General features: G+C 47.9%; 1 protein-coding gene across 1 annotated transcript; it reads left to right on the top strand.

The window, feature by feature from the left end:
• The first annotated feature begins 729 nt into the window (after nucleotides 1-729).
• On the top strand, nucleotides 730-12,607 carry LOC132584773 (zinc finger protein 883-like). The gene is made up of 3 exons (XM_060256689.1): nucleotides 730-858; nucleotides 1,866-2,866; nucleotides 11,220-12,607. Exons 1-3 carry the CDS (start codon nucleotides 774-776, stop codon nucleotides 12,027-12,029), a joined length of 1,896 nt encoding a protein of 631 aa, XP_060112672.1. The 5' UTR covers nucleotides 730-773; the 3' UTR covers nucleotides 12,030-12,607.
• Nucleotides 12,608-13,558: the final 951 nt, after the last annotated feature.

Below are 13,558 nucleotides of genomic sequence, written 5' to 3'. Positions count from 1 at the left end.
TGGCACACTTCCTTGTGGATTCAGACCTGCATGGAAGTCACACCCTTTGACCCAGAAAACACTTCCCCCTAATCCAAGATGCCGGAGAGCTTAATGATGTCATTTAGCAAAGGAAAGGCACTCTTTGCATGGCCAGAAACACTGTCAGCGCAATTCAGAACTGTCACATTTTAATAGGTGCACTGAAGCTATTGGGCTCAGGAGAGTATAACTCCATTTAGCATGCAGTTACTAACCGCCCATGTTCTAGGGCTGAGTCCTGGCATTGAAGCCAGATTCAGGGACTCAGTCCTGCTCAAGCGAAGGTACTGTAGCAGAGCACTATTTTTTTTCCTTGGTCTGTCCAGGTTCATTTTAAAAAATGAGAAAAGCACAAATTAATTTTTAAAATTACCCTAAAAGTTAGAGTAGCCAAAGTTACAGTGATGATTATCAAGGGCTCTGGGTGTGCTTGGTTAATGTTTTATATCTTTGCAGGCTCAAATTAAGTCCTGTTTATCTGACATCTACCTCAGTGCCAGTTTTAGGTTGTGATTGTGATCCAATTATTTTAATGATTTGGAATTATCTGTATAAAAGGATTAAGAGTTCTAAGGGCTATATATTCTGGAAAGATGTTATTTAGGGCAGCATGTGTGTGTGTTTGTATAGCAATAATTTTCATGTTGACATACAACCTAGAGCCTCTTAGAAAGAAAGAGAATATAAAATCTTGATTCTCCGTCTTTCGCAAGCAGGTTTTCGACTCAATACCGTTTGCCTTGGTCTTTTAGATGGCCCAAAATGAAAGCTGTGAAAGTCTCCCAGAACTTCAGGCCTCTGAGGAAGTGGATATTCTAAGCATCAAAGTGTGTCCAGGTAAGAAATGAGTGGAACTGCCAATGGGTGTGATGCCCTTTCCTTTGATAGGATGAATATTTTCAGATGTCTGCAATTTGTGTCCCTCAGACCGTCTCAGGCATATTCTGCAGCCTGGATGCCCGTGTTGTGTAATCCCAACCAGCCTTGAAAATAAATATGCCTAGCTTTGTATGATTCATTCTGCTTCAGGGCTTGGTGCTTTTAAATAACTGGGACTTCTCAGAAGAACAGCTTGGGAGAACAGAAAGGGAATACATAGAGATGTCCCCAGATTGTCAGCATTTAGCAACGTCCTTTTTTATACTCAGTTGTGTGCCAGGTGGCAGATGTAGGGCTCAGGTACTGCCTGAGCTTAAAACCAGGCCTGACCTTAAAACCTGTTTTCAGAGCCAGTGTCCAGTTCTGGAACATGTGAGAGCCAGTGTGGTGTACAGGCTAGAATAGCGGACCAAGATATGGGCAACCCACATTCTGTTCCCTGCTCTGCTGTGAGAACTCACGGAGTGACTGAGCAGTCACATTCTTTCAGCCTAACTTACCTCACAGGATTGTTGTGAGGAAAAAATGGAGGAACAGGGAATGGTGTAAGCTGCTTTGGGTGCCTGTTGGAGTAGAAATGTAGTAAAATAAAATTTTAAAAGTGTAGCGTTAATAAGGTTCTGTACATGTTCCAGTACTTACACATGTGTAACTATTTTTTTCCTTGATATTGAATAGCCACAGTCTCTTTACACATTTGAAGCTAAAGACTGGTATAAATCACCTTGTGGGGCTTCCAGGGAGGCATGAGTTACAGTTGCTGTTTTTCAGAAATTTACAAGAAGGGCATATGCTTAACATTTAACTTCCTAACAGAATAAAGTAGGGAACCTTGAAATCGGAGGACAAGAGATTTAACCAATCGTAGGAATTCTCAGGTTCTTGATAAGGGTGAGGAACAAAATTTGTGCATTTTTAATGTGGAGATCCCTGTCATTCTGAGAAAGCTATTTTTTTCTTTGCAGATGATGAGATGATGGAGGAGGAAACAGAATTTCTTGAGAATGCGTCATCCCTCAAAAGCGCTGCTCAGACCCTCCAAGACACCTGCAAGAGCCCAGAGAAGCCACAGGTGACTCCCACACCATTCAGACGTCGGCGGAGGCGCTCCAATGCACCAGGGTTGGGAGGCTACATCAACATTCTGGGCATCCTGGAAGAGCCACCAGCCGCCACTTCAACCCGGCGTGTACCAGAGAAGCCCTTCTACTGCACTGATTGTGGGAAGAGCTTCTCGCAGAGTTCCAACCTGATAGAGCACCAGAGAATCCACACGGGAGAGCGCCCTTTCACATGCAGCGAGTGCGAGAAAAGCTTCAGCCGCAGCAGCACCCTGGTGGAGCACCAGCGCACCCATACGGGTGAGAAGCCTTACACGTGTACAGAGTGTGGGCGGGGTTTCAGCCGGAGCTCTACCCTCACAGAGCATCAGCGCACCCACACGGGGGAGACGCCTTTCCCGTGCCGAGAGTGTGGGAAGGCCTTCAGCCGCACCTCCAACCTGGTCAAGCACCTGCGCACCCACTCAGGCGAGAAGCCCTACACGTGTGCGCTCTGCGGGAAGCGCTTCTCCCTCAGCTCCAATCTCTTGAAGCACGAGCGCACTCATTCGGGAGAGAAGCCCTTCCCTTGCGCTCTCTGTGGGAAATGCTTCAAGAAGAAGACCCACCTGGTGTCCCACCACAGGGTGCACACCGGGGAGCGGCCCTACCGGTGCGAGGAGTGCGGGAAGTGCTTCTCCCAGAGCTCCATCCTCATCGAACACCAGAGAATCCACACTGGCGAGAAGCCCTACAAGTGTGCAGATTGCGGGAAGAGCTTCTGCGTGAGTTCCAACCTCATCAAACACCAGAGAATTCACACCGGAGAGAAGCCATACGAGTGCCTGGTCTGCGGGAAAGCTTTCCGTTACAAGCCCCAGTTCACCCGTCACCAGAAACAGATGCATTCGGAAGAGGGTGAATCAGTAACTGCTCTCAGCCCCTGGGCAGAGACAACTGCTATCCTACAAGTGTCTGAGAAAGCATAGAGCTCTTCTTCAGGCTCGTTTCCCTTCTTGTTCTCCTGCTCTCACAGCTATTGGCCCCTGTAGAGCTGTGGGCCAGGACTCCCAGAGGCTACAGTCCTACCAGTTTTTGCCCTTGAATCTAGTAGTTTCCCTTGAGCCCATCAACCCAGGCATTAGATCCCTTCACTGCTCCTCTGATCTGACTGACCGATCCCTTTGGGTCTGGGGTTTTTTAGTGCATAACCATGTGTTGGGCAACATCTTTCCTTCTCTCCCCCAAAACTGCAGAAACAAAACACCTCAAATATAAGGGGGTTCTGAATAATTTGAGAATTTATGTCATGTCTAGGCAAGGCTCAGAAACTAAATTCCCACAGGAACACACATAGGAAGTTACCTTATACTGAATCAGACCCTTGGTCTATCAAAGCCAGTATTGTCCACTCAAACTGACAGTTGCTCTCCAGGGTCTCAAGCAGAGGTTTTTCACATCACCCTACCTGGACCTTTTAACTGGAGGTGCCAGGAACTGATCCTGGGACCGACTGCATACCAAGCGGATGCTCTGCCAATGAGCCACAATCCCACCCCCCTACCCTTGCCTGCTCAGTTCCAACACTTAGTGGATAAACTTCAGTGCCCTGACCAAGTCTGTGCTGCTCTCTGATAGTTATCATGCTGACCCCATGTCACCTGTGGCCAGGACCCAGGGTGCTATCAACTCTGCTGGGAACAGCAGTGGGGGAGAAGGCTGGTGTGGATTATGCCTGTCATCGCCGGTTGAGTCCACAGGGACTCCCTGTAAGGCTGGCAAGACTGCTGTGGCTCAGCTTGCTCCACACGTGTTTAGCCAAGTACAGCCCTTGTCTCCCCCATCCTCCATTTTGTTGGGTGTGCACCAGCAGCTTCACAGAATTTGCAGGGTTTTTTCCCCCCCTGCATTTGGACCATAAGATGTAACCTGCCCTAAACCTGTCATTAATAACTGAGTGCTGTCAAGCCACAACCAGCTTATGGCAAGAAATTAACAGAGGCGGTTTGCCCCCATTGCCTGCCTCTGTGTGATGACTCTGGACTTCCCTAGGAGTTTCCCATCCAAGTAGTAACCCAGCAGGAAGATACCTAGATTCTTCACCTCCTGAATAATTGCCAAGCCTTTGTTGTCCTGTTGTCAGTTAGCGTCCCATCCTTTCTTATCCAAAGCTTTCTTGTTAACAAGGGGTTGGATCCAGTCAGATTTTATTCTCAGTGTTCTTCCTTCAGCCCCTATCCCATGTGCCTTTAGTCCATGCAAGTCCCACGATCCCCCAGCATATGCGGTGGGAGGGTGAAAAAGGACACACCTGTCTTTTTTTTTTTCTAACCTGAATAAAAAATGTTTCGATCCAGTCCAAGGATATCAGCTTGGGTCCTTTGGACAGCCTCTGTGGTGGAGCGCATTTCCTCTTCTGCTGGCAAATATCCCTGAAATACATTTTGTTTTTTAAAAAAAGACAGATATCACTGTCCTGGGTGGGGTGGGGGTAGGAGGAATCTTCATTTGTGAACCGATTGTATGTTACCTAAACGCTGTTCATTATAAATAAAAATAAATGTTATTCTCCCAGTTACTTTGTTCACTGTAGTCATCCTTAAAAAAAAAAACTCTATGCAATTGGGGTATTTAAAATATGTGGACTGGCAGGAATATTCTTTACATTGGTTGAGCAGAACAAATTCTTAATGCCAAATTTTTTAAAAGGCATTTTTCTCTGAAATTAAAAGTACAACTGATGCTCAGAGATACTGTCATCTTGGGACTGGCTTTATTTTTAAAAGCAGTTTATGTTAGTTAAGAGGACTGTCCCTATATTTCAATGAGTCAACATATCCAAATGAGCCACTACCTTCTCTTAGCTCTCCAGTCCTTCTCAAAGTTGGCAGCTCAGGAAACAAGAAATACCAGTGGTTGGAGCATGCAAGATGGGGGAGATCTGGCCAGTGGTTGGGTGGAAAGGTTTTATCATTCTAACAGCACAAATATGGCAGCATTATTTCATGAGGTGCAATAAACAAAAGGCGACTGGTTGCTTTGTTGGGCCATAGGAGAAGAAAAAACTAAGCTAAGTTTGCTGCTATTTTTCCTCTGCCACCATTTCCCCTTCAACTGTTGTACAAGAGGCAGGCAGTCATCAGTGAAGGAGGCAGTGGCTGTGTGGTAGAGCACAGTGTGCAAAGATCCCTGAAGGATCTCGGGTTGAGGCTGCGAAAGGCCTTTTTTGGCCTAAGGCTCTGAAGAACCATTGCTAGTCACTAGCAGAACTACATGAACCAATGATCTAAGTGGACATAAGGATGTGATATATATTCAACATGCCATGGAATGCCTTTCTGTGGCAGTTAACAATGTGCTGGTTGCAGAAGGGATGTTAGCAATTCCCTAAGCCTCCAGTTTGGGCAATTTAAAGTGCTGGTTTAGAAAATCCTACATGGACAAGAACTTTGTCTCCGAAGACCTGCCTCCTTGTATGATCCTATTTATTCCAGGTTCAGTAGAGTAGGTTTGTCAGCTCCAATCTGGGGATTCTGTGGACATTTGGGGAGCAGGGTAGAAATTAGATGTGTGGCTACTGGGAACAGGGACTTTCCTACCAGGGAACTCTCAGTATGAAATGCCTTCCCTTGCATATTTGGCTTCTCCTTTTATTGGCACGTATCCAACAAGCTGTGAACTTCATGCAGCAAGACTTTCCTGTTTCTTCCTCTCAGCACAGCCCATTCAGCCTCCCTGCCCTTTCATTCCTGGTGGTTAGTGGTCGCTTCGGAGCAGTGTAGAGGCAAAAGAAAATGAGCCTGCAGTGTGTGTGTGGAGGGGGGATCCAGGGAAATCTCTGCCTGCTCTTTCACAAACAGATGTGCTGTTCTGTCAGAAGAATCACATGCTTGGGTACATGCCGCTACCTTTTCAGCAGCAGGTTAAAAAAAAAGTTTTGTCTTTCCAAGTGAAATATGACTGTACTTTAGGCTTTCCAACCTCCAGGTGGGATGTGGAGTTCTCCCAGAGCTATGGCGGCTCTCTAGACTTCCGAAATCAGTTCCCCTGGAGAACTGCTTCTTGTGCAACGGTTAAAGAGGAAATGGTGGCAGAAAAAAACTGGCAGTTTCAGAAGGCAAACTCTATATGGCATCACATCCCTGCTGATTGCCTCAGACTCTGGCCCTGCCCGGGCTCGTCCTCAGCTCTCCAGGAATTTCCCATCTTGGAGTTGGCAACCTTACTAAATTGTTTATTGCTATCTCTCCCCCCCCCCCAATGGATATTGGCCATGATATTTATTTCAGCCTGCTTTCATTTAGAATTTATCTTAGGATTGTTTACTTTCTTTTCAGGAACCACTTCAGAGATCATGGGTGGGAAGGAGTTAGATCTCATTTCAACTTATAAATACTCTCGCTTGTCGCCTTTTATCAGTCTCTAGGCACAACTTATTGGACTTTAAAGGAACTGAAAGCTCTCGCTTCCTCTAGCCCCTCCTCGCCTTGTGTGTCTCTTCTGGTTCCCTAGCAACTGCCTCCAGCATTCCTCTTCCTCCCCTCTCCCTTTGATTCCCCTGCATCATGTGAACTGGTGCGAGGATGTGACATCATCACTGGGTTCCCTCTGCCACTCTGCAGGCACCACCGATCTGCAGACCATGGGACTGTTATAACTGTCTAATGCTCGAAGGTTGAGCTTTCTTCTGTTGGGGGGGAGTGGAGGAAGGGAAGGGGGTAAAAGCTCCTTCAGATTTACTAGGATCCAGTGGAACTGCCCAAGATGGAACAGAAGGATTTGCAAGAGACAGAGGAATGGGAGAGATCTGGCGACACAGGTAAGATTGGAGAAGAAATCTTTGTTAGGAAGCAAGATGTTCCTCCCTCATTTTAATTCCAGATATAAAAATAGAAGTGAGGTGATTCCTTTCATTATGGCAGACTCGTGTCAAAATTTAAGAGGCCAGGACTTCTTGAGTGGTATAGGAATCTTCTTCAGATAGAAGTGTTCAGAACAAAAACTATGAGTCTGTATCATGCTGCACAAGTTGACAGAAGTGCCTAGGACTTTAAGAAATTGTGCATGTGAGCAATTGCATTGATAAATAGCAAACTTCTGAGATACACAGAATCATTCTTCAGGTTGTTTTTCTGCAACCCTTAAGACTGTTCAGTTACTAAAGAAGCTACTGCAACAAAAGCTATGATTGGAATAATTTTCATTCCTGTATAACTCTCACTGAGACTAAAAACAAGGGACTCTATGGAGCTGGGAAGCAGAAATAGTCAGAAAAAATGACAACCCCCCTGCCCCCGCCATTATATTGTGTGGAGCTGAAATAGTTTGGAACAAAAAAAGGAAGTTGCTAATAAGGAATGGATTACAGTGCTTGGACACAATCTCATAACAAGCATTAGATGAATGACGGAAGGGTTAATCCTATTATAACTTCCTAGAATTTAGGGTTGCCAAGTCGAACCCCAGAAATATCTGGGGACTTTGGGGGTGGAGCCAGGAGACTTTGGGGGTGGAGCCAGGAGACACGGGTGGAGCTAGGGAGAAGGGCGGAAACGGCGCCGGGGAGCATGGCCGTTTACAAGAAGGGCGGGAAATCAGAAGCCTAGCGCTGGTAGAAAGGTGGCACCACAAGCACTTCACTCCTTTGAAAGAGGAGAAAGACAACAACTTCTTTTGCGACTTTCCTAGCAACCATGAATTCACTCAGACAGCATATGCTGACGTGACGCCAGAAGTTGCTTGAGTCAGACAGGGGCCGGGGAAAGATTTCCAGTCAGCGAGGAGTGGCGGCGACCACAACGGGCGGACCTTCTCCTCGGCGCAACTTCCCTTCTGGGAGCCCGCCCAGGCTGCGCCTGGTGAGAAGACAAAATGAGCAGCGCCGCACTTCTGGGGCTCTGGGCAGCGGTTGTTGCCCCTCGCTTGTTGGGGCAAGGAAGCGGCTGCCGCTTCTGGAGTAGCGAGCCCTGCACCTCTCAGCCGAGCCCTGTGCGGATTGGCTGCGCCTCAGGCTTCTGGGGAGATACGGCTCCCTCAGGTACCAAGGAGCGCCACGCCCGCCCGCTCCGCCTCGCCCGCTCGGCCTCTGGGGTGGAAGCAGAGGGGGTGGTGGAGGTGGGCCGGGGGGCGTGGCGAGCCGCAAGTCCGGGTCCTAGAAGGGCCCGGATTTGCGGCTCGCCATGCTCCTGGCCTGCCTCGCCCTCCCCTGTGCTGCTGCCGTCTCTTGGCTGCTCCTCCGAGATGGGCTCAGCCTGGGCCCATCTGGGAGGAGCAACTGCGGTGGGCGGGGAGGGGGCGGCAGCGGTGCGGCGCGGGGCCTCCGGGCGACTTGCCATGCTCCCCGGCGCCGTTTCCCTCCTCTCCCCCCGCTTCCCTTTTTTTGGAGTGGGGGAAGAGGGTGGAAATCCTGGGGTCCCCCGCCAGGGCGGGAGGGTTGGGAAGCCTACTAGAACTTCATAAAGGTACACACATTAAGTTGCCCTGTACTGAATCAGACCCCTGGTCCACCAAGGTCAGTATTGTTTACCCAGACTGGCAGTGGTTTTCCAGGTCACAGGCAGAGGTCTTTCACATCACCTAATACCTGGCCCTTTTATTTAAAAAACTGGAGGTGCCAGGGATTGAATCTGGGACCTTCTGCATGCCAAGCAGATACTGTACCGCTGAGCCACAGTCCCTCCCCAATGCTTGTCAATGTTGCTTTGGTTCATGAAACCTATGAAGGGTTTCTACCTCTGGTTCCCGAGAGAACAATCTTAAGCAGGTCAATTCAGTGGGGCCTGGTCCCAAGAACATATCCTTAGGATTGTGTGTAGCAACACTGTCACTCCTGGAGCTGCTATTAGCTAGTTTCGGATAGTGCCCAGAGGTGAGAGAGTGAAAGACAAGTGTCTGAGTAGAAAAAAGGACTGGCAACTCCCAAGCTTCCCAATTCCCTGGATATTGGGCTTTCCTTCACATTTTTAAAAAATAAAGCTCATTTCATTTGGAATAATGACAAAAGAGTTTTAATTTCCTCTGGTCAACAGAATATAAAGAAATTAAATCTGACAATTAATTCAAACAGCATTGACACAAATCAGTATGTACCATCAGGTGACGTTTTGTAGAAAAATAGGTAGCAGAGCTCATTAGCACAACTCATTAGCATATGCTGCCGCCCGCCCCCCTCCCACAGCCAAAAGCAACCCGATGCAATAAAGGAGAGCCCTGGAAGCAAGGCTTGCCTGGGGCTCTCCTGGGCTGCCAGCAAGCCACTTGCTGCCCAGAATCACATAAGAAGTGGAGAAAAGGTGGCGTGGGCTTCTCCAGGGGTTAATGAGGGCTGCTGGGGACATGGCAAAGCTTCTGGTGGCTGGCTGGCTGCCCGTTCTCCTAATCCAGGGATTGTTATGCAGCTGCACCTACTATTCAATAAACAATGTAGGTGGGGAGGAAGAGGGGGAGCCGTCAGAAAGGTTCAGGAGCTGCGCTCCTGTGAGCGCCTCCTGAATCCGAGACCTGTGTACCATCACTCCCAATTTTTTTTCATAGTGGCCCCAGAAATGAGGAAGAAAAGGTCATTCCGATAAGAGTGCTATCCAAAGTATTTCAATCCATAGGCTTGGAAGGGTGACATTTTCCAGTTAAACCAGTGACAACAATTGAAATGAAACCAAAATTACCTACAAAGTATACTCCCCACTGTTACCCTTATCACTCTTACCTTTTTAATCCACAGAGTAAAAGAGAAACAATATCTTGAGTCTTGGTCAGACTTGGTAGCAACATTTTTAGCCAAGGCATGTAGCTGAATTTGGGCCACTGCAGCTGGGGCTTGGGAGAGGAGGCAGCATGAATAGGGTGACCTTATCAGATCTCAGGAGCCGAACAGGGTTGGTACTTGGGTGGGAGACCACCCAGGCAGACTCTGCAGAAGAAGGCCATAGCAAACCTCCTCAGCCTTCTACTTGCTTTGAAAGCCCCTTGCTGGGGTTGCCGTAAGTTGGCCATGACTTGCTGGCACTTATGTACATAACTGAGACTTGATCAGTTGGGCTTCAGTGTTTCCCCAAGGATAATGGGATGTGGAGAGGTAGCCCCAATTCTCCAGAAAGAGCAGCACCTCTAATTGATTACTTTTTTAAAAAAGGCAAGACAGTCTGAGGGCATCCCCCTATTCAGAGACTTAAAACTCCCCTAACAAGCACAACGTGAGCTTTCCAGAAAAACCATCCAGCTGTTACCTCAGCTTGAAAATTCCACTCCCTCAACTCCTTCCCCTCAGTAAAACTGTGCACAAACTAGCCAACTGGTCACTCTTGCAATAAGACTCTCCCATGACATGTTTCTGGCATCTGATCCATGGTAAGTTGTGGCATCTTTTCCATGCCTCTTGTCTAATGGCTAATCCACACGTTCCTGACATGGTAGAGTCCTGCTGATGCTGGCAGGGCTGGCCTTGCCACTAAGAAAGCTAGGCAACCGCCTAGGGTGCCGGCCTTCTGGGGGCACCAAATTGGGCTCCCCCCATGATGTTATCAGTGCAGGGGGGGCACCAGTGCCAGACAGTCTAGGGCCGGCCTTGGATGCTGGATTAAAATGTGAGGCTGTCTGAAGCAAAAGAATGTGCATGTCTTGTTTATTCTGTGCTTGGGCAAAGCAACTGCTTGGCATGTTTAAATCAGGCCTTATCCTGACCTTGTGCTATATCAAGCTATTTGCGCTCTTCTCTGAGAAACTTCTGGAACATCGAAAGCCTTGCAGGTCAGTGGAGGAGACTGATCCATTGATCTGTCTGTAGCTTCTAATGCAAACGGGTTGTTGGGACAGAGAACCTGGCTTCATTATGGGCCAAAAGTAAGATTGTGATACCCTTAACAATTTTGCTCAACTTCTTCAGCAGATCCCACTTCTGTTTTCATTCTAAAAGATGCTGCATTTGGAAGTCAAGTGACAGACGATCTCCCAGAGGAGGTACTGGAGGAAGAAGACGACATGGAGGAGTTGTTGCTGGGATCCCCTCCAAGTCCTGAACAGGGAGAGATGGTGTCAGGGAGTGATTGCAGCCCAGGAAGAGAATTTGGGGACCAAGAAAGTGGAAGCATGAGGGAGGCAGAACCACACCAGCTGCATGATTCACCGATCCCCAGTATCTGCAGAAGTCAGGAACAACAGTGGGGGAGTCAGTTCAGAAGGCGCCGCTCCAAGAAGGCTTCCCATGATCCTCCGGGCTTTATTAACCTTTTGGGGATCTTGGAACCACCCCCTCCTCCCATCAGCCGCAGGTCAGTGGATAAGCCCTACCATTGCACTGAGTGCGGGAAGAGCTTCTCGCAGAGCTCAGTGCTGATTGAACACCAGAGAATCCACACAGGAGAGAGGCCCTTTGTGTGCAACGTGTGCGGGAAACGCTTCTCCCAGAGCTCCACACTGATGGGGCACCAGAGGATCCACACTGGCGAGAAACCTTTTGCCTGCCCAGAGTGTGGACGGGGCTTCAGCCGCAGTTCGGCCTTGACTGAGCACCAGCGCACCCACACTGGGGAGACACCTTTCCCATGCCGAGAGTGTGGAAAGGCCTTCAGCCGCACCTCCAACCTGGTCAAGCACTTGCGCACGCACTCAGGAGAGAAGCCCTACTCTTGCACCCTCTGTGGGAAGCGCTTCTCCCTTAGTTCCAATCTCCTGAAGCACGAGCGCACTCATTCGGGGGAGAAGCCCTTCCCCTGCCCGCTCTGCGGGAAATGCTTCAAGAAGAAGACCCACTTGGTCTCGCACAACCGGGTGCACACCGGGGAGCGGCCTTACCGGTGCGAGGAGTGCGGGAAGTGCTTCTCCCAGAGCTCCTCCCTCATCGAGCACCAGAGAATCCACACTGGGGAGAAGCCCTACAAATGTGCCCAGTGCGGCCGGGGATTCTATGTCAATTCCAAACTGGTCAAACATCAGAGAATCCACACAGGCGAGAAACCTTACGCCTGCTCTGCCTGCGGGAAAACCTTCCGATACAAGCAGCAGTTCCCACGCCATCAGGCCCACGTCCACCCTGGGGAGGACCACGTTTCTGTCCTCACCTTGGGCACCAGTGTTAATATGCTACTTGCATAAACCAGCCCCTGGCTGTTGGGTTTCAGAACCTACAGAGACTGACTCCAGTTAAAGGCGTGAGTCTTGCCAAAATTGGGTGGTCCATAAACTGCCCAGCCGAGGGTGTCATTGCTGACTTAGTAAGCAGGTCCTGGGAGCTGTCAAAAATATTTCTGGTATCATCAGTGCAGTCCACTCTTATGCATTTTGATTAGGAAGTAAGTCCCACTGATCTGAGCAGAGTCATGGGGCTTACTTTCAAGTTAAGCATGTACTGGATTCCAATCAGACTTGGGTATCCTGGCTTCCAATATAAGTTTCAGCCTCTTTCTCAAGGACTGCCCTCTGGAGTTGCAGTAATTCCTTTATTAGCATCTGTAGCATGTCACCCGGAAACAGAAGTGAGGCCATATTGTTTCAGAATGTATTTACAGTAGTGCCAAGGGAGGTGCCAACTTAAGACCTTGTTTCAAAGGGAAGATATCCGCAAGGATTATGTTAATAGCATTACGTTGTCTTATGCAATGCACGAAGACCAAGATTGTTCTCTACTGACACCATGCCTCTCCTTCCCATTCATGTATTTATGAGATCAACCAACGACAGACAAAATTATTTTATGAGGGCCTTATTTTTATTACGTTTGCAGGATTGCTTAAGAAGGCATGCAAATGTGTGTTTTCTGGGCCTGACCCCCTTTTTTAATTTGAAGGACAAGCAAAATTTTGATGCTCCTTTTTAAAGGGTATTTACAGTATTACATAGAAGACAACACTTGGATTTGTGTTTTTTATCCTTAGTTTGGATATGATAGATGTGTAGTATCAGGTGGAAGAAAGCTACAAAATGTCATATCTGATTTACAATTCCAATAAATACCCTGATGGCCCCTCTATCTGCGTATTTACAATAACCCACATAGAACCACAATGTGATTTGTGGGCCTTCATCTTGCTTGAGAGTAGAGGAATTTTAATAATTGTTTGGACTTCAGAATAACTGTGAATAGCCTCATGATATCACTTAGGTATATCATAATGAAGTCCACCTTAGCCGACCATTCTTGATTGTTCTAGAAGGTTCTCATGGCTCACTAGCCGTCAAAAGCCCTATGTTCTCCCTTGATTTCTTTGATTAATTTCAGATTTCATGTTCTTGACCCTTAGTTTGCTGTTGCTTTGAAGGCATTCAACAAGCAAAGTAAGGGTATCCCAGAAGACATCTAACTGCTAGATGGAAAGGACTGCTGCTATATGTAAGGGAAAGAAGATGATGCCCAGCCAAAGTTAAATATCTCAAATCCTGTTGGTTAGAACAGGAAAGAGTTAAATAGGTGCTTAACTCTCTTTTACTAAAATTACTGAGTCTTTAGAGTGATCAACTTTGGCTGGATGATGCCCTTGTTTAGTGAGATGGAGCAGTCCTTCCCTGGTTATTACCTGAACTTTCCCCAAAAGTATATCTTGAGCAAGAAATTGCACTGATTAGTAGCCACTGGGATGCCCATCCTTTGTGAACAATTTCAGTTCTCGCATTGAGGATTTTGTCTT

The sequence above is a fragment of the Heteronotia binoei genome, chromosome 15 (assembly GCF_032191835.1).
Source record: "Heteronotia binoei isolate CCM8104 ecotype False Entrance Well chromosome 15, APGP_CSIRO_Hbin_v1, whole genome shotgun sequence".
NCBI classification, from domain to species: domain Eukaryota; kingdom Metazoa; phylum Chordata; class Lepidosauria; order Squamata; family Gekkonidae; genus Heteronotia; species Heteronotia binoei.
Note: the sequence above shows the minus strand (reverse complement) of the source record. Positions and strands in the feature narration are given on the sequence as shown.